The following is a 27,267-nucleotide window of genomic DNA, read 5'->3' on the forward strand; positions in this document are numbered from 1 at the left end:
GCTTTGTTGCCAGGTTTGCTCCAATACAAAGATTGGTGGAGGGGCAGGCAATGTTGAGGAAACAGGTTGGCTGCAGAAGGAGGTAGATTAGGAGAATGGGCAAGAAAGTGACAAATGAAATACAATGTTGGAAGATGCATGGTCATGCACTTTGGGAGAAGAAATACATGTGCAGACTATTTTCTAAATGGGAAGAAAATCCAAAAATCTGAGGTGCAAAGGGACTCGGGAGCCCTGGTGCAGAACACCCTAAAGGTTAACTTGCGGGTAGAGTTAGTGGTGAGGAAGGCAAATGCAATGTTCGCATTCATTTCAAGAGGTCCAGAATACAAGAGCAGGAATGTGATGCTGAGGGCTTAGAAGGCACTAGTGAGACCTCACCTTGAGTACTGTGAACAGCTTTGAGCTCCTCATCTAAGAAAAGATGTGCTGGCATCGGAGAGGGTTCAGAGGAGGCTCACAAAGATGATTCCAGGAATGAAAGGGTTATCATGCTTGATGGCTGTGGGTCTGTACTTGCTGGAACTTAGAAGGATGAGGGGAGATCTCATTGAATCCTTGCAAATACTGAAAGGCCTAGACAGAGTAGACGTGGAAAGGATGTTTCCCCTGCTGTGGGAGTCTAGGACAAGAGGGCACAGCCTCAGGATAGGGGCATCCATTTAAAACAGAGATGCGGAGAAATTCCTTTAGCCAGCGTGATGAATTTGTCGTACTTATTACCACAGGTAGTTACGGAGGCCAGGTCATTGGGTGTATTTAAGGCAGAGCTTGATAGGTTCTTGACTGGACAACACGTCAAAGGTTATGGGGAGAAGGCCATGGAGTGGGGCCAAGGAGGAGGGAAAAACAATCAGTGTGATGAATGGTGGAGTAGACTCCATGGGCCAAATTGCCTAATTCTGCTCTTATGTCTTAAGGACATAATCACATGACAATACTGAAGGTTAAATCAACTGCCTTCATTTTAGTTTTTTATTTTTGTTTGGATTTATGATACATATGGTTATCACATGAGCAGCAAGCATTAGAATCATATATATTCTTTACAAAAATTTGACATACAAGATGCTAACTGCACCAGGTAAACTTCAAGATCAAAAGAAAAACTAAGACTTTTAGATATCCTTCTGAATAAAAAATGCAGTTTTCTATCCTGATTACATAGGTTATATCACAAAATAAGTTATATAGGTTGGATGGGCAGACAATGGATACAGAACTATGTGCATTAAAAGTAAATTGGAGAATGTACAGGTCAAGGAAAGATATTTCATAGATTAAATAGAAGTCATACCTCCATTTGATCTGCATGCATTCGAACTAAGCGCTGCACTCTTATCTTTTTGCCAGTTCGTGTGTTGTATATGTTCTCACTTTTTTTTAGCATGCCTTGGTAAACTCGAATATATGTTAACTGTCCAAATTTGCCTGCCTGATAAAGCAAAAGGAAAACCACACTTACGCAAGTAAACCTTCTCTCAGTGTAATTCATATTCATATGTAGCAGTGGAATTTTTATTCATTAAAAAATTGTGTTATTGCAATTGAAAACAAGTCCAACTGTGCTTTTCAGTTACATTCAACTTAGTTAGATACTACATGTAAATATTAAGGTTACAATTTTTAAAAGTTGAAATTATATTACAGATTACAGAAAATCAATGTAATCAACCTTTCCTGATAGCAAATGAAAATATCAGTAGTTAGGTCTATGATATAAATTTGCTTCATCTAAATTTGAGTCAATGAAGAATAGCTTTTTAAAAAAAGTTTCAGGTTTACCACCAATGCAATTTGTTTATTTGGCTACTGAGCTTTTTTGGCAATCATTCATTAGATCTAAAAGTAACCTAACAATGGGACAAATTGCACATGAAAGTATTCAAAGGAGATTCAACAATTATAAGTCGCTCTGAAACAATTAACTGTTTAATTAACCCTATATTGTCAAGTCTGAGTAATTTAATTAACTTACAGCCACAATATCACATACTTATTTCATTTGTTTTTATCACTGACAAACAGCTGTAATCAAAACAAGATTACAAACAAGAAAAACATGAGATTCCAGATTAATCTTCAATCATGTGGCATTTTGGTTGATTTATTTTTCCTTTGTTTCTTGTCTGCAGTTGGATTCATAAATCTTTTAAATGATGAGAATTTTCATCAAAAATACTTGCAAATATCATGTTTTGTTGCATGAGGGAAATATGCTTTTTGCTTCTCTGGCATGAAATAAACTAATTTTGATTGATAGATTATGTAAAATTTCATTCAATGTTAATAAAAACTACCAAACTCTATTCTAAGGAGCAACTTAAAAGTTTGCAAGAACAGTCATCTTTTACCTACTTATAGAATTAAATGCATAAGCAAAAGAATGTAATCATCATCAAGTTACCTCAAGTTTGAAGGCTAAACCTACGAATGGGTGAGATGCATCTCTTTTTGGATCCATAAGAATTTTCACATAATCTTCCGAATTCCTGAAGAAAATAATGTTTTTTAAATGTATTTTTCACTCGGCTTTTACAGTTAACTTATGCAAATATCAATGCAATCAAATCTGCTACTTTCATTCCATCCTACATTAGCCCTGTTTAGTATTCACCCCACTTCTCATTAACGTTAATTTTTAGTATGCAAAATAACCTGTGCAAATTCCTGCCGAAACTTGGCCCTCCCTATCCCAGGAGCCAATCCAACACCAAAAGCCTCCATTTTCTATTTCACAAATTCTGACCAACTCTGCATTCTCCATTTGCTTTGGCACAGCATGCCATAACTTCAGCAGCCTAGTCATGACATTCTGGATTTTCCATTCTTCACCTCCACTTCTCCATCCTGCCATTCTCTTTCAAAATAAAACCCTCCATTTATTTAGCTCTTAGGGTACAAATCCCTCCAGATTGTTCCTTCTTTTTTCCTATTTAAAAACATAATTTTTAAAAGATCTTCTGGCTGCAATGTGCCATGGTATAAATTGTTATGTACATAGTACCGACATAGAAAAACAATCACAGCTCTCTCGAAGTATTACCAATGAATCTAAACAAATTGAACAGATAAACAACTTAAAGAATCTTAACTCTACAAGTATGATTTGAGCTTGAAGGTTAGATTGCCTATCTTTTTTTTATCATGTTTTTCTGGCTGGGTAAGTGATTTGTCCCCCTTAGAGTTAAAGCTTCAAATTCTAATAGCAGTTGAACTCTACCATTATCACAGGACAAAACCAATATAGAACAGTATAACCATTAGTTGAATAATTACCACGATCATGCTAATGATTAAAGTCTTTAAATCAGTAACAAAAACTTACTCCTGGTTGGCAATGGCAAAATTTTGGACTTCACTTGGATCTGGTAGATAGTCTAGAACAGCATCCAACAGTGGCTGCACACCTTTATTTTTCAAAGCACTTCCTACTAACACAGGAGAGAATAACCTGCTAATAGTTACTCTCCTTATAGCAGCCTAGAAATCATTAAAGACAAAAAAAAAATCTCAATACAGCCAGCAGGTAAACTTTACAATTAAAAAAAACAAAATGATTTCAACAGTTGCTTCACTCCCAGTATGTTTGTTTCACTTTTATTCCCGAAAGACAATGATATGAAATCTGTAAAATGAGATCTAAATGCATTGAATAAAGTTTCGTCAACATCTCATTTGCTTCTTATAGATAATGACATACTGTACAAGAAGTCTGCAAGCATTTGAAGTCTGGCACCATATCCTATCTGTCAAAAAAACACACCTTCAGATCAGCAATTGTAGGAACTTTCTCTTCAAGAAAGATTTCTCCAAGCTGCTCATCCACATTGGCCACACACTCAACCAGCTCCTGACGTCTGTCTGCAGCTTCTGCACGCATATCAGCAGGAATGTCATCATAAATAATATTCTGACTAAGTAAATAAGATGAATATTAATTTGTATTCAAATCCTTCAAAATATTCCTTGTATTTCATCAGCTACTAACAAGTAATAAAACCAAACACATATAGCCAAAATTCTTTATAGTTTAAAACTTATCCAGGTTTCAAACAATATGTCAAATTATTACAACAGTACATGTATAATATTTGAGACCCTGACTCTGATCTTTTAAGTACCATTGGATATAGAAGCTATGAAAATATAATACTTCTTGTTTAAAGATGATATGCTATGTAACATTCCAGCTGATATTAGTAAGGGGTTTCTGGAAGTACTAACATGGATAAAACTCATGTTGATTTTATTCAACAAGCAGAGATTTGTAAAATGCAATTTGTACCTGACATACTTAACGCAGTAGAAGCAGCAAATACAGCAGATTATATATCAATGTCCAAAAACACATTTTGCAATGGTGTTTGGTTAAATAGAGGTTTATTGATGACATTGAATGGTGTTTTAACAGAGAAAAGTACCAAAACAAAAGAAATAGCTAATATCTGCTTTTCAAAATGAAATGGTGTAAACACCAGACTTCCCCACAAATCAGCTCTTTGCTATTTTCTTTATAAATTTACATTATTTCTATGTGTATGATCAGAACTTGGGTACACAGGGAACAACAACAAAACAAGTTATGAAGTAAACTGTCTCAAGTGAAAATCAAAATCAAATTCAACATCTGAATTGAAGAGAGCATTATATACTTAATATACCAGTTGTACTTCAAATGATTTAAAATATTTGCACAAGAAACCTTGAAATTACAATTAGTGGTGTAAGTTGGATAAGTCACTGGGACCGGACAGGATGTACCCCAAGCTACTGTGGGAAGCAAGGGAGGAGATTGCTGAGTCTCTGACAATGAGCTTTGCATCATCAATGAGGACGGGAGGGGTTCCGGAGGATTGGAGGGTTGCAGGTGTTGTTCCCTTATTCAAGAAAGGGAGTAGAGATAGCCCAGGAAATTATAGACCAGTGCGTCTTACTTCAGTGGTTGCTAAGTTGATGGAGAAGATCCTGAGAGGCAGGATTTATGAACATCTGGAGAGGCATAATATGATGAAGAATAGTCAGAATTTGTCAAAGGCAGGTTGTGCCTTACGAGCCTGATTGAATTTTTTGAGGATGTGACTAAACACATTGATGAAGGTAGAGCCGTAGATGTAGTGTATATGGACTTTAGTAAGGCATTTGATAGAGTACCCCATGCAAGGCTTATTGAGAAAGTAAGGAGGCATGGGATCCAAGGGTACAGTGCTTTATGGATCCAGGACTGGCTTGCCCACAGAAGGCAAAGAGTGGTTGTGGACGGGTCATATTCTGCATGGAGGACGGTGATCAGCCTCAGGGATCTGTTCTGGGACCCTTACTCTTTGTGATTTTTATAAATGACCTGGATGATGAAGTGGAGGGATGGGTTAGTAAATTTGCTGATGACACAAAGGTTGGGGGTGTTGTGGATAGTGTGGAGGGCTGTCAGAGGTTACAGCAGGACATTGACAGGATGTAAAACTGGGCTGAGAAGTAGCAGATAGAGTTCAACACAGGTAAGTGTGAGGTGGTTCATTTTGGTAGGTCAAATATGATGGCAGAATATAGCACTAATGGTAAGATTCTTGGCAGTGTGCAGGATCAGAGAGATCTTGCGGTCTGAATCCATAGGACACTCAGGTTGACTCTGTGGTTTAGAAGGCATACGATGCATTGGCTTTCATCAATCGTGGGACTGAGTTTAAGAGCTAAGAGGTAATGTTGCAGCTATATAGGACCCCGGTCAGACCCCACTCAGAGCACTGTGCTCAATTCTAGTCGCCTCACTATAGGAAAGACGTGGGAGCCATAGAAAGGGTGCAGAGGAGATTTACAAGGATGTTGTGTGGATTGGGGAGCATGCTTTATGAGAATAGGTTGAGTGAACTCAGCCTTTTCTCCTTGGAGCGATGGAGGATGAGAAGTGACTTGATAGAGGTGTTTAAGATAATGAGAGGCATTGATCGTGTGGATAGTCAGAGGCTTTTCTCCAGAGCTGAAATGGCTAGTATGAGAGGGCATAGTTTTAAGGTGCTTGGAAGTAGGTACAGAGGAGATGTCAGGGGTAAGTTTTTTCATGCAGAGGGTGGTGAGTGCATGGAATGGGCTGCTGGCGGTGGTGCTGATGGAGGCGGAAACGATAGGGTCTCTTAAGAGACTCCTGGATGGGTACTTGGAGCTTAGAAAAATAGAGGGCTAGGGGTAACCCTGGGTAGTTCTAAGGTAGGGACATGTTCGGCACAGCTTTGTGGGCTAAAGGGCCTGTATTGTGCTGTATGTTTTCTACGTTTCTATGTTTCCTATGTTTTAATCCTGTCATAAGGTTACAGAATGTCCAAACACAGAAGCAGTACCAACTGAATATCAAGTCCACACCAATGTTTTTCACCTCCTTTAAGCATTTATAGAGGAAAATTCAAAATGATAAAACTTTAGGTGAGACGGGTAATGGTCGTATTTTGATCATTTCAATTGACGAATTTAGAAAAAAAATCTTTTGATTTGGTAGCATATGATGGGAGTCAAATTCAGGATTTTGAAATTTAATTCTCAAACAATATAGTACATTGTTATCACAAAGTTGATTAAGAATATCTGAACTGGGTGTCTTAAGAAGTGCTTGTGAAAAATAATACAATGAAAGTTCAAAGTAAATTTATTATCAAAGTACATTCATGTCACCATATACAACCTTGAGATTCGCTTTCTTAAGGCATACTCAGCAAACCTAAGAAACAATAGAATCAATGAAAGACCGCACCCTATAGGATGGACAAACAACCAATGTGCAAAAGACAACAAACTGCGCAAATATAGAAGGGGAAAAAAAACAAATAAGAAATAAGTAAGCAATAATTACTGAGAACATGAGATGGAGAGTCCTTGAAAGTGAGTCCAAAGGTTGTAGTAACAGTTCAGTGATGGTGCAAGTGAAGTTATCCGCGCCCCCCCCGCCCCCCATTCAAGAGCCTGATGGTTACTGCTCCTGAACATGGTGGTGTGGGTCCTGAAGCCTCTGTACCTTCTCCCTGATGGCAGCCAGGAGAAGAGAGCATGACCTGGGTGCCTGGGTGCCAGGGTCCTTTTTGACGGATGCTGTTTTCCTGTGGCAGCACTGTGTAGATGTGCTCAGTGGTGGGGAGAGCTCTACCAATGATTGGCTGGGCCACATCCACCATGTTTTTGTAGGATATTCCGTTCAAGGGCATTGGTGTTTCTACACCAGGCCATGATGCAACCAGTCAATATACTCTCCACCAAATATCTAAAGAAGTTTATCAAAGTTTTAGATGTCATGCTGAAATCTTCGCAAATTTCTAAGGAAGTAGAGATGCTGCAGTGCTTTTTTTGTAATTGCATTTACGTGCTGGGCCCAGGACAGGTCCTCTGAAATAATAACACAGAGGAATTTAAAGTTGCTGACCCTCTCTACCTTTGATTTGGACTGACTCATGGACCTCCAGTTTCCTCCTCCTGAAGTCAATAATCAGCCATTGAGACTTCTTCACGAAGCAATTTAGGACAATAAGCAAAATGTAACCCCAATGGTTCCAAGTAGTCACTCATGTAAAGAATATTCACAGGAACTGGCTTCACAAATACGCAAAGGTTGCTTGCCTGGAATCAACTTCTCTAAAGAGAAAGAAATGCTTGTTGATCAACTGCATGTTCAGCCCTGAGAAAGAACAATGACAGGATAAACCTGGACTCTCTTATACAGCTAAGGCCAAAGTAAACAAATGTACTGTCTAACACTGAGGGGATGGAAGATTTGCATGAGGCAGACAGAAGTAAAATACCTGATGTATAGAGCTTCAGTAAAAGACTATAATGAATCACGTACTTTCTCGGAACAGAATAATTGCACATCCTTTCATCACATTAAGCTATCATTAAAACTTGCTGACTTTGTCAACAATCGGATTTAGGTTTGAGTTTTTTTTTTAACATTTTCACTTCCCACCTACCATTATTTTGGAATTAAAAATCTGCACATTTGTATATGGGATAGCAGAGAAGAGGAAAGACTCTAAAAACAAAAGTAATTCCAGCAAATGAAATGAGGTAGCAACGAGGTAAGACATACTAGCGTGAACTCCCTGAGTGTGTCTCAATAGTTATCTTTATTTTGCTATGTTACTGTTAAAACCACATTTCTAAAATTTCTAACACAAATCTCACTTGCTAGTGGTGCAGGGCAAGGTATAATCTTAGAAGTAAGAAGGATATTTTATTGTCAACTGAAGGAACAACCAGACCCTCATAATCTATTAAGATGGCAGCCAACTCTGGAAAAGGGGGAAGTTTTCCCTCAAGACAGTCATGACGGCCATTCAGGAAAGCAAGGAAGAACTATCAACACAAATCAACACTAAAATGATTAACATCTAATCCTTGCTAATTAAAGTAGAATCTGCGTTATCAACACTAGCTGACCAAGTTTAGGAAATGGAGGGGCGTGTATCTGCCAATGAAGATAACATAATAGAAGTCACCAGGCACGTCGAGAAATTGGAGAGAGGTGCAATTGTTGAAAGACAAGGTGGACGATCTGGAAAACAGGAGTAGGCAGAACAATATTCGGATACTGAATCTCCCTGAGAAAGCTAAAGGTCGCGACGCAGCTGGCTTTTTGGAACGAGTCCTATCAGAAATTTTTGGCGTCACAACCTTTCCTACCCCCATCACCTGCGAGAGAACCCATCGCCTGGGAAAATTCCCCAGCGGTGGTGACAACTCACGGAGACCAAGACCTATAATCGCAAAGCTTCTCAATTTTAAGAACAAGGAGACGATTATGCGCCAGGCCAGGCAAAAAGAAGTGAGTCAATATCAAAATAATAGGATTTACATATTTCCCGACTGTAGTCCGAGATTGCAACACCTTAAGGACACCTTCAAAGAGGTTAAGAAGACCCTACGGGAAAGGGGCATTGATTATCCACAAGACAAGACAAGACAAGACAAAGGAGCAGGAGAAGGCCATTTGGCCCATCGAGTCTGCTCCGCAGCTCCCCCATGAGCTAAACTATTCACCCATCTAGTTCCAATTTCCAGCTTTTTCCCCATATCCCTTGATACCCTGACTAATTAGATACCTGTCAATCTTCTCCTTAAATACCCTCAATGATCGGGCCTCCACAGCTGTATGTGGCAACGAATTCCACAAATCCACGACCCTCTGGCTAAAAAAATTTCTCCTCATCTCTATTTTAACTGGGTACCCTCTAATTCTAAGACTATGGCCTCTTGTCCTGCACTCACCCACCAAGGGAAACAACCTTTCCACATCTACTCCGTCCAACCCTTTCAACATTCGAAATGTTTCTATGAGATCCCCTCTCATTCTTCTATACTCCAATGAATACAGTCCAAGAGCCAACAAACACTCCTCATATGTTAGCCCCTGCATTCCAGGAATCATCCTCGTAAATCTTCTCTGAGCTCCCTCCAACATCAGTACATCCTTTCTAAGATAGGGGGCCCAAATCTGCACACAGTATTCCAAATGAGGTCTCACTAATGCCCCATAGAGCCTCATCAACACCTGCTTACTCTTATACACTATTCGTCTTGAAATGAATGCCAACATAACATTCGCTTTCCTTACCGCCGATCCAATTTGGTGGTTAACCTTTAGGGTATCCTGCACGAGGACCCCCAAGTCCCTTTGCACTTCCGATTTTTGAATTTTCTCCCCATCTAAATAATAATCTGCCCTGCACTATCCAGCTAAACTTCGGATTATGTATAAGGGAGCCACCAAGTAGTTTGTTACTCCTGATGCAGTAATGGAGTTTTTGGAAGTTATCGACAATAATGACTGATAGTCCTCTCGCTCCATGCACAACAGACGGGTTACTGTGATGCTCAAGCACTCTGTACATTGAATGACTTTTACCTAAGTGATTATTGGATGTACTGCTGTGACTGATATGAGGTCATGAGTAAGTTTCGCAATATGGATACTTTCCCACCTGGCTATTGTGGAAAGTGTGTCTCCTTAATTTTTGATGACATTTCGTCTCACACTTGTGCCTTGAGATGTTTTTGGTTTGCGGTGATCCTTTTACTAAATATTTTTATATGTTGAAGTCTGAGTTCTGTTTGCTTTGCTAGATAGTATGTGCATGCTCCTAGGCCTCAATTGTACTCGTTTAGAGGATGTAGAACCTAGAATTCTTAATTAATGTGGTTTAATGCTCATTATATTTTTCTGTAACTGTTGAGAACCCTTGCATTCTGAGAGAGAGAGCAGCCTACCCACCGGAAACGTTTGGTCTAGGGGGCATCAACGGGTGGATCTCATACCCCCTCCAATCCTCAGGAACTAGTCCAGAATCTAAAGAGTTTACAATATATATTAAGGACTTGGATGAGGGAATTAAATGCAGCATCTCCAAGATTGCGGATGACACGAAGCTGGGCGGCAGTGTTAGCTATGAGGAGGATGCTAAGAGGATGCAGGGTGACTTGGATAGGTTAGGTGAGTGGGCAAATTCATGGCAGATGCAATTTAATGTGGATAAATGTGAAGTCATTCACTTTGGCGGCAAAAACAGGAAAACAGATTATTATCTGAATGGTGGCTGATTAGGAAAAGGGGAGGTGCGACGAGACCTTTGTGTAATTATACACCAGTCATTGAAAGTGGGCATGCAGGTACAGCAGGCGGTGAAAAAGGCGAATGGTATGCTGGCATTTATAGCAAGAGGATTCGAGTACAGGAGCAGAGAGGTACTACTGCAGTTGTACAAGGCCTTGGTGAGACCACACCTGGAGTACTGTGGGCAGTTTTGGTCCCCTAATCTGAGGAAAGACATCCTTGCCATAGAGGGAGTACAAAGAAGGTTCACCAGATTGATTCCTGGGATGGCAGGACTTTCATATGATGAAAGACTGGATGAACTAGGCTTATACTCGTTGGAATTTAGAAGATTGAGGGGGGATCTGATTGAAACGTATAAAATCCTAAAGGGATTGGACAGGCTAGATGCAGGAAGATTGTTCCCGATGTTGGGGAAGTCCAGAACGAGGGGTCACAGTTTGAGGATAAAGGGGAAGCCTTTTAGTACTGAGATTAGGAAAAAATTCTTCACACAGAGTGGTGAATCTGTGGAATTCTCTGCCACAGGAAACAGTTGAGGCCAGTTCATTGGCTATATTTAAGAGGGAGTTAGATATGGCCCTTGTGGCTAAAGGGATCAGGGGGTATGGAGGGAAGGCTGGTACAGGGTTCTGAGTTGGATGATCAGCCATGATCATACTGAATGGCGGTGCAGGCTCGAAGGGCCAAATGGCTTACTCCTGCACCTATTTTCTATGTTTTCTATGTTTCTATGTTTAGGGGGAACATTAGGGGGAACTTCTTCACTCAGAAAGTGGTAGGAGTGTGGAATGAGCTGCCATCTGATGTGGTAAACGCGGGCTCACTCTTAAGTTTTAGGAATAAATTGCTGGATGGGAGAGGTCTGGAGGGTTATGGACTGGGTGTAGGTCAATGGGACTAGTGGAATAAAGTTTTGGCACAGACCAGAAGGGCCAAATGGCCTGTTTTCTGTGCTGTAGTGTTCTATGGTTCTAATTATTATTGATTAATTATAATTAATTATAATCAAGACCTTTGAAGACTGACTGTCCAGGAAGCGAGGAAGAATGGAAAATGCAGCTGGCAGAGAATAGGACCAAAGTAAATAAAAGACATCAAATTTCATCCCTTCTCAGTTACTACCCTCATCTGCAGCGAGTGCAACAGAAACCAACAAACTGCAAAAGGCACCATTTTATCCAACAAAATCAAAATAGTAAAATAATTTTCAATAGCCCTGTATGCTTACAAAACAAATAATAATGTTACCGATCTGGAATTTTTGTGGACCTAGATTTTCCAAAAGTTATACATAAAGTAGGCTACTACAACATCTGTAAAACATTCTTACCCAAATTGACCATCAAAGTAAACTGCACGTTCCTCTATGAGATCAATAATGCCAGTAAGATTTCCTTCCAGACCAATTGGAATTTGAACAAATGCAGTGTTAAGATTCAATTTTGACCTGCAAGTTGAAAGAAAACCATTTTTTGCACCATCCATTAAAACAAAACATGATTCATTTTGGATATTCTTATTTTCAGATCTTAAGATACAAAATAAAAATTAAGTGCAGTAAGTTATGCATCATAATGAAAAATAAAATTACCCCTCAAAAGATGGGCTCCTAAATGTTTCAAGTACACATAACCAGTAGTCAAAAAAAATGGACTACCTCACACAGAACCAAATTTGCAATGACTAATGGTTACTCTGAAATGATGACAGGCAGAGCTAAACAGAAATAAAACAAAAATAAGGACACCTGTCTCTTAAGGTTACCTGGTGAATGCTACTGGAAGATCTGGGGTCAATTGCAATGATCCAGAGGTCTAAATCATCCAGTCACAGTCTAGGATAGGTGCCAATGTCAACTGTAATAATTCACTCAAGTACAAGTCGTATCTTCTTCTTAAATATTGGAGACAGATGCTATTAACACTCTTTTACAAAATATCATATCATATTTTATCAATGTAACACATTTTGGGTGCTAAATTATGAAAGGTTAAATGTCAACACTTACAAAGCAACAGATAAGGGATTTTACACAAGCGTACGGATAGCTTTACTATATCTTAATCTGCCATCTAGTGGCAGAAATTTAGATGATCAGCACAAACTGAAGTGAGGCTACAAACTGAATGAAAACTAAACAGTGAGAATTTGCTGTATTTAATTGGGATAGAAAAGGTGAAAAGATTGAATGGGAAAATTTTAAGAGAATCAATATTCTAAGAATCTAGACAGGTAGGTTGGAAAAGGATTTATTGTATTTGTAATACTGTATAGCAAATCTCCAATTATGAAAAGGAAAAAAGTACTCAAGAAGAAACATCTTAAAAGTCAAATTAAATCCTTGAGAGTAACATGCACCAGCAAAAATTTTGATGGCAGCAGCTAATATTTTCTGTGTGCCTGCCTGCATCTTTTAAGATTTCACATGAATTCAGAAATTTTTATGTTACTGTATTTTTGCCAATTCTACTTGAACACCGGAAGATATGGCTTAGTCCTTTCATTACAATGTGCTGCACACTAGAACACAATATTACTGTTCAATATATCACAACTGTCTACCATTTTCCTTCAATTCTTTCCTAATTGAAAGACTTCCTCTCTGAAGTATCAGGAGCTTTACAAATAAGAAAGCAACAAACAGCAGATGTTGCAAACCTGAAAATGCTTTGTCAACAGCATCTAAGGATGAATGGAAGTGATATAACGCAATGACCCAAAATGATTTTTTTGATTTCCATGGATGTCACCTTGCCTGCTGAACATTTACATCACAGCATTTTCTGATTTTGTATCAGTTCAACATTATCTAAGAGAGTAATCTCCAAAAATAATTAGAATATGTATAAGAAACCAAGAATGATCAAGCCTTCTTTCTCATGTTATAAACCAGCTGTCATTTAAACTCCAAGGTATTTGCCTCTACCACAACCCTTCAACTCATTTATTGAGCTGAAATCTTATGCATTTACAACATACTTAAATCATGTAAGGTCTCACATTTAACAGTTTGATATTTTGCATATTCACCAACAAACCTCATTTGTTGAAGAGCGCGATTGGGATTAGCTCCCAACCTGTCCAATTTATTTATGAATGCAAGGAATGGAACACCATAACGCTTCATCTGTCTGTTCACAGTCATTGTCTGGCACTGAACTCCACCAACTGAACATAAAACTAGAACAGCTCCATCTAAAACTCTTAGTGCACGTTCCACCTCTATTGTAAAATCAACATGTCCTGAAAAACAGAAAAATAAAACATTTGAATTGCTACAAACTATATTACACGATACTAAATTGCAATTTGTTGTAGGTGATATTACAACTTTTCAACATTTGATAAATGACAAGACTGAATCCGAGCCAATACTTCACTAAACAGAAAGCTGCGCAATTTTTCCATATTTAACATAGAGTGGTGTGCTTACGAACATTATCAACAGGGAAGGTTCCAGCTTCAATTTCTGCTCTCAAATTATTTAACTACCTTCCAAAGAAAAGGCACTGCAGAGTTTCCAATTGCTTCATCAAAAGACAATTAAAAAATAGGATCCACCATCTTTCCTGTGATGTCTTTGAGAACAGTCTATGGATTTGAGAGAACTTAATAAACTCTGCCTTTAAAATCTGCTACACCACACTGATACTTAATAACTAAGTTCAAAGATAGATGGTATTCGAAGACAAATGTTACACCATTACAAGCTGCTAACTTTAAGTGAATGGGAAAAATGGGGACAGTTTTAAATATTTGTTTGTGTTTACTGGTTTAAAATGGGTGAACATCTAATTTTAGCTCCCAAAGTATTATATAAAAGTGAAGTGTGACTAAATTTGTTTGGGACTAGTGATGTAGGGCAGACAGGTTTCTTGTGCACCAAATTAATTACTGTAGACTGAACCTGCATATGTAACACATACAAAACGCTAGAAGAACTCAGCAGGTCAGGCAGCATTTATGGAAAAGAATAAACAGTTGACGTTTCAGGCCGAGACCTTCTTATACCTTCAACTACCTTCCACTCAACTCTCACAACATAATTTTCTTCTGACAAGCAATTTTTGGACAGAATTATTTCTCCCTTCTAAATATTATTCAAAGCTCCTCTATCTTTAGCATTTCATGGATATTAATCATTTTCTTATATATTACCTGGTGTATCAATTATATTGATATTCCTTGATTTCCATACCGTGTAAGTGGCTGCAGATTGGATAGTGATGCCCCTTTGCCGTTCCAGTTCCATGGAATCCATTACAGCACCCACACCATCTTTTCCTTTTACCTGCCAATCAAAAATGAATCATTAACATGGAATAATTAAATTTAAGAATTAATTCAAATTTATCTTGATTTTGCACCCATCCTTCCATATTTGCTAACTAATGAAATACATGCCTACCTAAGTTTGGACATCAATGTTATTTGTCATATTTTGGATCAAGGAAAGAAAATTAACAGACTGCTGTGTTAATTTATCTGTATTAGTATATCACAAGTTACTCAAACTTTAGGAGCTGTGGAACTTTTGAATGAAATTCCCTTGTGCTTTATTTTAAAAGAGAGCCATAATGAACTAATATATTGTTCAGATATTCTGATTTATTGTTGTTTGTTCAACAGCAATACCACATAATTACTAATTACCAGTTTATAGTCTAAATGCATAATTCATTAAAAAGTGACCTTCCTTGCATTCTGAAACCTACACATTCTGATACACTGTTACGACTGAGTTATCAAACTAAATAATTTAACAAGGCATACCTAAGTTTTATGATAAAGAAAAAAACAATAGTACTGAAATCACTGAGCAGATCAGCAATATCTGAGAGTAATAAAGTGGGTTTGACATTTGAGTCAATGACCCTCCATCAGAACTGAGAAAAGTTACAGGTAAGTCACCATTTCTTTCTACAGATGTCATTGACTTAATAATTTAGACGTTTTATTTTTTTACTTCATAATGGTTTGCTCTCAGATTTTTGTTCAAAAATTGATAGTTCTTTCAATAAAAGATAAAGGGTTTAAGAAAAAAAAACTAACAAAGAGTGGTTAACTATTTACAAACTGGACATTTTGCTACATATATAGATACTATAACCAGTTACAAGTTCAAAGATAAATGCAGACTTCTGATTTTCAAGTAAATGAACAGGTTTCAAAAAATATTTTTAATAGCAGTGTGACACTATGCCATCTAGAAACACTGAGTGAAATTCTTTCTCCCCCCAAAACATGTTACACATGAAAGTTTGCAATAGACGAATCAGACCAGAATTATTTCATTCCAGCCCTGAAACTAACGGTAACATAGCGATTAGTGTGACACTATTACAGCTCGGGGACGTCAGAGTTTGGTGTTAAATTCCAACGCAAGAAGTTTGTACATCCTTCCTGTGAGCATGTGGGTTTCCTCCAGGTGCTCTGATTTCCTCCACAGTCCAGAGACAAATTGGTTAGCAGGTTAATTATTTATTGTAAATTGCCCTATGCTTAGGCTAGGGATAAATAGATGAGTTGATGGGTGGTACAGCTCGTTTTGCTGATAGGGCCTGTTCCACACAGTATATCGAAATAAAAACATGCTCGAAGAGAAAAATTCAGTGGTTGGGCTTCAACAATTTAAATAACTGAAGTGACTCATGAGAATTAAGCTGCAAAAGTAAATTATGTAAAATTACTCTGATGAAATTACATATTAGACTTAGGTCAAAATATTCTTTCAAATTCCCCAGAACTTGTCAGTCAATAGGTTAAAAATGGAAACATTCGAGAAATGTAGAAGGATTCTTAGTACCTCATGCATTTCAGCTATTCTTCCTGTATAGTATAGAACCCTTTCTGTCAGTGTTGTTTTCCCAGAATCAATATGTGCAGAGATTCCTATATTCCGAATCATTTTGTTAGGTAATATTCGAGATGAACATTGTCGACAGACGCTCCATAAAACCTGGTAGAAAATAAATAAAGTATTGATTTTACAACACCTCTATATTGCTTCTCACAAAATTCTGCACTTGTAATTAGTTTTAATAGAAATAATTGTTAACTTATATTAAGTAAAACATTGACATTATATCTCCATGATTTCAAAACTTTAAACAAACTTCCGACAATATTTCCCATGGATTTCCCCCTGGACAGTAATCTACACACCTTTAATTATTTAATACGGTTCTTACTAGAGTGAACATAAATCAAATGAGAGAAATTTGACCCACACAACCTAATTGTCAATTCATCCAATCAGCTGGCAACTTTTACATTGAATGGAAGGTATTGCCTCCTATCCCCAAGAGGAAATTACTGAACAATCAAAACTTTGTTATTTTACTGGCTCAGTTTGTAGACTCAAACATCACGATTTCTTCTGCCATTACAAAATGTCAAAAACTAAAAGATTCTTATTTGAATGCAATCTTCAAAAAACTGCAAGCATCACCGAATGGCAGTTTGGCAAATGTGTGCTTTAGTGTCTCATCTGCACTCTTGCTCATGATAACAATGCTATCTCAACAAAACCACACTGCAGCAGGCTTGAATTAGTGTTCAGAGACATGAATGAATATTGGCATCCCTCATAACAAATTAACTGAGCTAAAGAATGAAGACAAATACCATATAAAGAAAATAGTAATGCTCCTGAGAAGCTCTCGGGGTTTCCCAACAATATGATTCGATAAAGATCTTGTGAGAGTAAGAGTTCGGTATGGACTAGAAGAGCCGAGATGGCCTGTTTCCATGCTGTAATTGCTACACGGTTATATGGTTATCCTAGCTTATACAGGGCAAAGAGTGGATGGTTTTAGGCACTAAGGATTTAAATTGATGAACGTTGAGTATAAGAGTATGAGGAAAAACTATTTACATTCAGAAAACAGTTAGGATGTGACATGCTCAACCTGTGAAGAAACAGAGTCAGTTCCCGCGAAAGGAAATCGGACAGACATTTCAGATAGGATAACGTGCAGCATTATGAGAAAAAGGCACAGAAACAGGACTGAGAGAATTGGTCGACAGGAAATGGGCAGAGATTCAATGCCCAAGATTCAAGTATATTTATTATCAAAAAATGTACAAATTACACAACCTTGAGATTTGCTTGCTGTCAGGTAGTCACAAGGCAAGAAACTCACAAAAAAAACAATTTAAAGAAAAATAAAGGAATACAAAAGACCAATACTCAATGCACAAGAGAAAGAGAAAAGTACAAGCCATGCAAACACGAAGTGAACAACAGCATTCCGAACCAAAACTGAGCCCCAGATCGAAACCACAGAGCAGCCTGCGGTCGGCCCAGACCCTTGCTTGTCAGTTTATCATAGTAGGCACAGAAAAGAGCAGCTGGGGCAGTCTTCATAGGCTCAGATCCACAGAGAGAACCATTGCAGAAAAAAGCAAAATCAGCTCTTGCCCATCTTTTCAGTCCACCTGGGCCAGCATTTAAATTGACCCAATGACAGAACAGTGAAATGCTCTGTCACGCTGGAGAGAGGAACGAAGATCAGAGAGAGCAGGTAAATCGGCTATCACCTTCAATCTGGGCTGGCATTTAAATTGTCTAAGCAGTGCATTGTACCTTGCACTGGGACCCAGGCATCACTGCTGCAAAACACCCCGAGCCAAGACCACAGTGCCCAGCGACTCACTCTGGGCCCACGTTTCTTCACCCAGCCTGAAGCTGGTCTCAAGCTCTTCAAATAAGCTGAGTGCCCAGGGCGATGCAACCTTGTGCCCGGGCCAGTTATACAAGCATCAAAATCGAATCCCCTCCGCCCAAGTACCAACTTCTCCTTACAGCACCCAGAGCAATCCAGAATCGCTCCGAGCATCAGAACTCCATCTGCATCAGTTCATCCCCCTGAACTCGCCTCGCTATCACCCACCCCTTCACCATTTGCGGTGATAATTGAACACAGTTTACCTCAGGAAAGGTATTTTTAGTTGGATTTCGTAGTTTTTTTTGACTCCCAGGAAGCTGCTGCACATGTTCGGCACCCCCAATTGTCAAGTGTGGTGTTGCAATAAACTTTGACGACAATATATACCAAAATCCATGTTGCAGAGGACAATTGTTAATTGGCCGATGCAATTTGAAACTTCATATAAATAAATGAGAAGGAACAAATTATATCCAGCTTCCAAGAGATCAACCCCAACTCATATTGAAAGGTGAGGTGCTGGCTGGTAAAGCAGCAATCCAGAACTATTTACGTGCTAAACAGTGACAAAGCTAAGTTATCCCGTGCCCAACAGATCAGATAAGAGCTGTGCATCCTGCCTCATCTAGTTGTGAATGGTGCTGGACAGTTGCTGACGATTGCCCAAAGTTCAAATCCATTCACAAATCCTCAGGAGGAATCAGTTGATAGCTGCATGCATCTATAATCAAGTCGATAATCAAGCACAGACTAATAACAGGCAGGTAACATTCAGACTGCAAATGTGCCAGACAATAGCCATCTTCAACAAGTTTAAAAACCTACCCTTGACATTTTATGCCACTACCACCAATAAGTCCCTCACCTGCAACATCTGGATTCACCATTGAGCAGAAACTTACTCAAACAAATCAATGAAGTACAGTGATTACAAAAGCATGTTGAAGCTGGGCATCCTGGGACATGTACTGGCATTGCAAAGTCTCTCCACCATCCATGTGACATGTCAGGAATATAAAGGCATTTATACTTGCATTTGCCTGAATGAATGCAGTCCAAAAACACTTGACAAGCTTAAGAATATCTGAGACAAAGCATAATGGCCTTTCCAGTCGAGCAAAACAAGTGTAATTAAGAGTAGGTTAAAGGGTTGACACCACATCACGGGCCTAAGGGCCTGTACTGTGCCACTTCAGCGCGGCACAGGTACCGGGACACCCTCACTGCGGCACAGGTACCGGGACACGGGACACCCGCAGCGCCGCACAGGTACCAGGACACCCTCAGCACGGTACAGGTACCGGGACACCCTCACTGCGGCACAGGTACCGGGACACCCGCAGCGCCGCACAGGTACCGGGACACCTTCAGCACGGTACAGGTACTGGGACACCCTCACTGCGGCACAGGTACCGGGACACGGGATACCCGCAGCGCCACACAGGTACCGGGACACCCTCAGCGCGGCACAGGTACTGGGACACCTTCACTGCCGCACAGGTACCGGGACACCCTCACTGTCGCACAGGTACCGGGACACCTTCACTGCCGCACAGGGACCGGAACACCCGCAGCGTGGTACAGGTACACCTGCAGCGCGGTACAGGTACCGGGACGCCTTCACTGCCGCACAGGGACCGGAACACCCGCAGCGTGGTACAGGTACCGGGACACCTGCAGCGCGGTACAGGTACCGGGACACCTTCACTGCCGCACAGGGACCGGAACACCTGCAGCGTGGTACAGGTACCGGGACACCTTCACTGCCGCACAGGGACCGGAACACCCGCAGCGTGGTACAGGTACCGGGACACCTGCAGCGCGGTACAGGTACCGGGACACCCTCACTGTCGCACAGGTACCGGGACACCTTCACTGCCGCACAGGGACCGGAACACCCGCAGCGTGGTACAGGTACACCTGCAGCGCGGTACAGGTACCGGGACACCGTCACTGCCGCACAGGGACCGGAACACCCGCAGCGTGGTACAGGTACCGGGACACCTGCAACGCGGTACAGGTACCGGGACACCCGCAGCGTGTTACAGGTACCGGGACACCCGCAGTGCCGCACAGGTACCGGGATACCCTCAGCACAGTACAGGTACCAGGACACCTTCAGCACGGTACAGGTACCAGGGCTGCTTCAGCACACCACAGGCCCTTAGGCCCATGGTGTTGTAAAGAAAAACCTACTCCAGGATCATTCTAACCCTTGCCTCCCACACAGCCATTCCGTTTTCTTTCTCCCATTCAAATTAGGATAGCAATTCAAAGATGCTGGTCAGTGAATTTTGTCAGGATAATGGGTGGAAATTTTCAAGTACCTTGAGATGCCTGCTGCAGGTAATCCAGGTCTCAGAAACACAAATAAGAGCAGAACATGAGTTTTCTACTGAGTCTTAGGTCTCCAAACACCCTTCTCCTCAATCACTCAGTCTGTGTTGGTAGATTGAAGGCAATGGTGAATATTATCCACAATACTTTGATATTTACAGGAAAGAGTTGAGATTTTCAGGGTCTCACTATGAAGAAGGGTTTTGTCCTGCAGATGTTAAAAAATAACATCCCTCCCTCATATGCTTAAGTGAATGAGTCCATGAAGAATTAGAAGGGTGGGTTAGTAAGTTTGCTGATGACACAAAGGTTGGGGGTGTTGTGGTAGTCTGGAGGGTTGCCAGAGGTTACAGTGGGACATCGACAGTGCTGTTAAGAAGGCGTATGGTGTGTTGGCATTCATCAACCGTGGGATTGAGTTCAAGAGCCGGGAGGTAATGTTACAGCTACATAAGACGTTGGTCAGATCTCACTTGGAGTACCGTGTTCAGTTTTGGTCACCTCACTACAGGAAGGATGTGGATACTATAGAGAGAATGCAGAGGAGATTTACAAGGATGGTGCCTAGATTGGAGGGCGTACCTTATGAGAACAGGTTGAGTGTACTTGGCCTTTTCTCCTTGGAACGACGGAGGATGAGAGGTGACCTGATAGAGGTGTATAAGATGATGATTCATTGATCATGTGGAGAGCCAGGGGCTGTTTCCCAGGGCTGAAATGGCTAACACGAGGGGGCTTAGTTTTAAGATACTTGGAAATAGGAAATAGGGGAATGTCAGGGGTAAGTTTTTCGCACAGAGAATGGTGGGTGTGTGGAATGCACTGCCGGCAGCGATGATGGAAGCACATACATAGGGTCTTTTAAGAGCCTCTTTGATAGGTACATGGCGCTTAGAAAAATAGAGGGCTATGTGCAAGGGAAATTCTAGGTACAGTAGTCTCTAGAGTCGATTACATGTTCAGCACAACATTGTGGGCCGAAGGGCCTGTAATGTGTTGTAAATTTCTATGTTCTATGACGGCGGTGGACAATTTAAACAGTTGTTGGGAGCACCCTACTCCAAGAACATTGTTATCCCCATTGATGACAGGGCCCAGTATATGAATGCTAATGGGACAGCGGTAGCTTCAGGCAGAAATGTTGAAAAGATCCATCTCAGAGACTACTGTACCTAGAATTTCCCTAGCACATAGTTGTCTATTTTTCTAAGCACCATGTACCTATCTAAGAGGCTCTTAAAAGACCCTATGTATGTGCTTCCACCATCGCCGCCGCTGTCTTGTCTCCCTTTCTCTTCACCATTTACACCTTGGACTTCAACTACTGCACAGAGTCTTGTCATCTTCAGAAGTTTTCGAATGACTCTGTCATAGTTGGATGCATCAGCAAGGGAGATGAGGCTGAGTGCAGGGCTACGGTAGGAAACTTTCTCACATGGTGTGAGCAGAATTATCTCCAGCTTAATGTGAAAAAGACTAAGGAGCTGGTGGTAGACCTGAGGAGAGCTAAGGTACCGGTGACCCCTGTTTCCATCCAGGGGGTCAGTGTGGACATGGTGGAGGATTACAAATACCTGGGGATACCAATTGACAATAAACCGAACTAGTCAAAGAACACTGAGGCTGTCTACAAGAAGGGTCAGAGCCATCTCTATTTCCTGAGGAGACTGAGGTCCTTTAACATCTGCCGGACGATGCTGAGGATGTTCTACGGGTCTGTGGTGGCCAGTGCTATTATGTTTGCTGTTGTGTGCTGGGGCAGCAGACTGAGGGTAGCAGACACCAACAGAATCAACAAACTCATTCGTAAGGCCAGTGATGTTGTGGGGATGGAAATAGACTCTCTCACAGTGGTGTCTGAAAAGAGGATGCTGTCTAAGTTGCATGCCACCTTGGTCAATGTCTCCCATCCACTACATAATGTACTGGTTGGGCACAGGAGTACATTCAGCCAGAGACTCATTCCACCGAGATGCAACACAGAGCGTCATAGGAAGTCATTCCTGCCTGTGGCCATCAAACTTTACAACTCCTCCCTTGGAGGGTCAGACACCCTGAGCCGATAGGCTGGTCCTGGACTTATTTCATAATTTACTGGCATAATTTACATATTACTATTTAACTATTTATGGTTCTATCACTGTTTATTATTTATGGTGCAACTGTAACGAAAACCAATTTCCCCCGGGATCAATAAAGTATGACTATGACTATCAACTATCGCCTGCGATCCCTACAACCAAAGACGCAAGTCCAGAACCAGCTGCAAGAATGGTCAAGCAGGAAGTTTGGGGTTCTGCACCCTGCGCGCACTACTGGAGGCAGAAGAAACCCGGTTTGAGCAACAGATGTGGACAGCAGGGACAACAGTGCACGTTCAGTCGGTGAAAGGTGGGACAGCTGGCTCACGAAACACGATCTCCATCATTAAACTTGCTCTTGCAATGAGTGAATGCCCCGCCAAACTGCGACAGGGGGCTCAGGCCCCTTCTCCCGTCCACCTTTAGGGCTAGTCTTACCTGGCGGACACTGCGCAAAACAGCGGGCCGCACCGGCTTCCGTGGCAACGAGAGAGCGGCTTTCAACAGGTACATGACGACTAGCGCTGCTTGTCCACGCTACCGGCTTCTCGGCGCTGCAGCAGCGGCTTCCTGCAGCTCGCAAGGTCGGGGCTACCGCTTCCGCCGCACGGCGCCGGACTCCGCACACTACGCCCTCCACCGACGGGGCCTGGGGAAGCGCCTCCCAGCATCGCAATGCAGCCAACAACTCACCAGCTATGTCGTTCCCGGGTGGTCCCTTGCGCTCACGCTCGTATCTCCTTAACCCCGATCTCAAACGGAACATGCAGAGCATACAGCTGAGACAAATTGAGAGCTCCTCAAACAAAGAGGTTTGATGTTTTACTCCTAGACAAGTAGTTATGGTGAGGGACTCTAGAGATGATCAAAAGTGCGTACTTGGAAAGATTAAAGACAGAACTGGACTCCTCTCCTACTCAGTGGAGATTGTACAGTATCTGATGTCATCTGGAGATGACATATCGATCAGTGGCAATTGTTAGAGAAGGAGGATGGTCACAGTTGTCAGAACCACTTCCCTGCAGTCAGAGGACAGAACCTGAGATTGTTTCACAACCACAAATCTCATCTGCCGCAGTCCCCACCGCCCCCGCTTCTGTCAGGAAGAAACGTTATCCCTCAAATCCTCCACAGCGATTACAGTTTTAGGCCTAAATGGAACAGTTTAAAATTTACTATGCTGTGGATATCTGTAGTTGTCTTGTGTACTATACTGTGTATATGTGACGAGAGCAATACGTTACATATTTGGGTTGAAATCATAGTCATAGTCATACTTTATTGATCCCAAGGGAAATTGGTTTTCGTTACAGAATAGAGTATAAATATAGCAATATAAAACCATAAATAATTAAATAGTAATATGTAAATTATGCCAGGAAATAAGTCCAGGACCAGCCTATTGGCTCAGGGTGTCTGACCCTCCAAGGAAGGAGTTGTAAAGTTTGATGGCTACAGGCAGGAATGACTTCCTATGACGCTCTGTGTTGCATCTCGGTGGAATGAGTCTCTGGCTGAATGTACTCCTGTGCCCAACCAGCCCATTATGTAGTGGATGGGAGACATTGTCCAAGATGGCATGCAACTTGAAAGATGAAATGCATTCTATATTGAGTTGAAGTTTATAGCTAAGCAGGGAAGAGTATAGTGTATTTAATATTTCAGTAATATTTGAGTAATATTGTAAACATATTATTTGATAAGTATTCTTTGTCTGTTTGTATAATTCATTATGAGTTATATGTAAGAAGTACATACGTCATTGCACTGACATCATATGTTAGGGTCTCTTTTAAAAAACAAGGCAAGTTTGCCGGTTCCTGTGTTTTTCTTTCAGTTACTTTCTAAAGATATTCATTGAAGGTTGTTATTTTGTATGGGTAAGCGGCAAATTCAAAGAGCTGGGAAATAGTTTGGGATGTAATACCTTGAGAGAGCAGCAAGATACTGTGAGGAACAAGCATGGCTGTGTATGACCAGTGATGATTTATGATATAAAGGGTAATTAACCACGTAAAAAGACTGTAAACTCAACTGATTATATATTGCATGCAAATGGCCCACATTTCAACTAGTCAGGACTTCATTGGCAGTGTCATTTTAAAGTACGTTTTTAACGAAGAATAAAGTTCTAGATCAATATTTTCAGTTAATTCAAATCACATTAATGTTGAGTAAAATTTTGTACGTAGTCTTAAGAAAAATGGTTTTTGACCCTTTGAAGCTTTACTGAGACGTGTTAGAGCAGGGGTCTCCAACCTTTTTTGCACTGTGGACCAGTTTAATATTGACAATATTCTTGCGGACCGGCCAACCGGGGCAGGGAGGTGGTGGTGGAGTTGCCAAAGGACAAGAATAGCAGTCAAATACGTCGGGTTTACCCCGAGAAAGACTACAATGACCATGAAGCCTTGCGCAGGCACCATTGTGCATGTGTGTACGTGCCGATTTTTTCCCCCCACAAATCGTTTTTGACGATTCTGTTTGCGGGGGGGGGTGTTAATCACGACCATAATATAGGTGATAAGTGGCTAATACACTCAATTTCATTTCTAAAAGGGTTTATCTAACGAATTTAATATTAAACACACAGCACATATTTTCCTCGCATGAATATAGTGATAAGTCAATTATCAGGGGAGGACAGGGGAGCTTGAAGAAAGTGTTGAATGAACTTCCAGTAGAAGTGGTAGAGGTAGGTTCAATATTAGCATTTAAAGAAAAATTGGATAGGTATATGGACAGGAAAGGAATGGAGGGTTATGGGCTGAGTGCAGGTCAGTGAGACGAGGTGAGAGTAGCATTCGGCACAGACTAGAAGGGCAGAGATGGCCTATTTCCGTGCTGTAATTGTTCTATGGTTATAAAATTCACTTCTAAGTCAATAGCATCATAACGTTTTAAGTAACGTTTGGATATTAAACACAAAGCACATATTTCTCCGTATGAACATATAAAATCATTGCAACACCCCAATATCGCTGAATCAGTGGGAGCCCTGGGCTTGTTTCCCTGCAACGAGACGGTCCTATCGAGTGGTGATGGGAGACAGTGATACTCGAAGGGGTTCCTCATGTCCAGTCTATTCCGCAATTTAGTTTTCGTTGCATTCATTGCAGAGATATGTTGGAAATGGAAGCAACATTTTCAGTGCTTTCGTGGCAATCTAGGATATTTAGCCTTGACTTTGATCCAGAATGCTGGCAGAGATGTTATGTCAAACATACTTTTCAGCCCGCCGTCATCTGCAAGCTCGAGGAGTTGATCTCCTACCCGCGCTGACATGGATGACATGCGGGTAATGACCTCGCATACGTAATGGCTCAACAGTGTGCATGACAGGGAATGAGGAAAGGTGCAGCTGACTCATATCGCTAAATTATATCGTTTCCTCACGGCCCGGTAGCACATGCTTTGCGGCCCAGTACCAGTCCACGGCCCAGTGGTTGGGGACCACTGTGTTAGAGAACCTAACCTAGCCAGCTCTTAAATTTTAGTACAACAATCGTTGTATCCTATCCCCAAGACCTTACATCTGCAGTCAGCTGCTCCGCAAAGACTTTATCTCCCGCACATCTTTAAACTTTCCCTCCTCATCTTACGTGCACATCCTCTAGTATGACTGACTGCCCTGTCAGTGCTGCTCATAATTTTATAAATTTCTAGCAAATTTCCTCAGCCTCCAAAGCTCCAAAGAAAACAACCCAAGTTTGTCAAACATAGAACAGTAATAGCGCATTACAGGCCCTGTGACACACGATATTGACCCTGGTGTACCTGCCTCTGGCAGTGTGTTTCACATGCCCTGTGTAAATAATACACCTCTGATATCTCCCCTATGCTTTTCTGCAGTCACTTTGTAAGTACTGTATGCCCTCTTGTATTTACCATAGCCACCCTCGGAAAAAGGCACTGGCTGTCCACTCTGTCTATGCCTTTTATCATCTCATACAACAATATCAAGTCTCCTCTCATCCTCCTGTGCTCCAAAGAGAAAACTCCTACCTCAGTTAACCCTTGCTTTTTAGATATGTTCTCGAATCCAGGCAGTATCCTGGTGAGCTTCAAACAAGAGAAGAACTGCAGATGCTGGAAATCCAGGCAACACACACAAAATACTGGAGGAACTCAGCAGGACAGGGAGCATCTATGGAAAAGAATACTGTCGATGTTTCGGGCCGAGACCCTTCCTGGTAAATTTCCTCTGCACCCTCTCAAAAGCTTCCATATCCTTACTATAAGGATGTGACCAGAACTACACAGTACTCCAAGTGTGACTTCACCAACATCCTATACAACTGCAGCATAATATCCTAGCTCCTGTACTCAGTGCCCTGACTGATGAAGGCAGTGTACCACTTTCTTCAGACCTTTCCCTACTGAAGGACCCAGCAGACCAGATGGCATCTTTAAGAGGCCAAAGGCTCATCACTATGGCTGAAAACAAGGGGGAGGGGGCTCCAAGCCAAGCTGAAACAGAGAGGGTTGAGGCCTCCTCTATCCAGCATCTTGTTGGAATCCTGGGAGGCAGAGAAACAGCTACAGGATTGCTTCAGATCAGTGGACTGGGCTGGGTTGAAGCACTCAT

General features: G+C 41.2%; 1 protein-coding gene across 1 annotated transcript in view; it reads right to left on the reverse strand.

The window, feature by feature from the left end:
• gfm1 (G elongation factor, mitochondrial 1) overlaps positions 1–23,300 on the reverse strand; it is a 66,838-nt gene extending 43,538 nt beyond the window's left edge. Inside the window, exons 1-9 of the mRNA XM_072255451.1 lie at positions 23,118–23,300; positions 16,398–16,550; positions 14,750–14,882; positions 13,630–13,834; positions 11,922–12,038; positions 3,767–3,917; positions 3,329–3,483; positions 2,408–2,492; positions 1,298–1,435 (exon numbers count right to left, since the gene is read on the reverse strand). Coding sequence (XP_072111552.1) covers positions 1,298–1,435; positions 2,408–2,492; positions 3,329–3,483; positions 3,767–3,917; positions 11,922–12,038; positions 13,630–13,834; positions 14,750–14,882; positions 16,398–16,550; positions 23,118–23,192 — 1,212 coding nt within the window. The 5' untranslated portion in view covers positions 23,193–23,300. The remainder of the gene's footprint in view (positions 1–1,297; positions 1,436–2,407; positions 2,493–3,328; positions 3,484–3,766; positions 3,918–11,921; positions 12,039–13,629; positions 13,835–14,749; positions 14,883–16,397; positions 16,551–23,117) is intronic.
• Positions 23,301–27,267: the final 3,967 nt, after the last annotated feature.

The sequence above is a fragment of the Mobula birostris genome, chromosome 4 (assembly GCF_030028105.1).
Source record: "Mobula birostris isolate sMobBir1 chromosome 4, sMobBir1.hap1, whole genome shotgun sequence".
NCBI lineage: Eukaryota > Metazoa > Chordata > Chondrichthyes > Myliobatiformes > Myliobatidae > Mobula > Mobula birostris.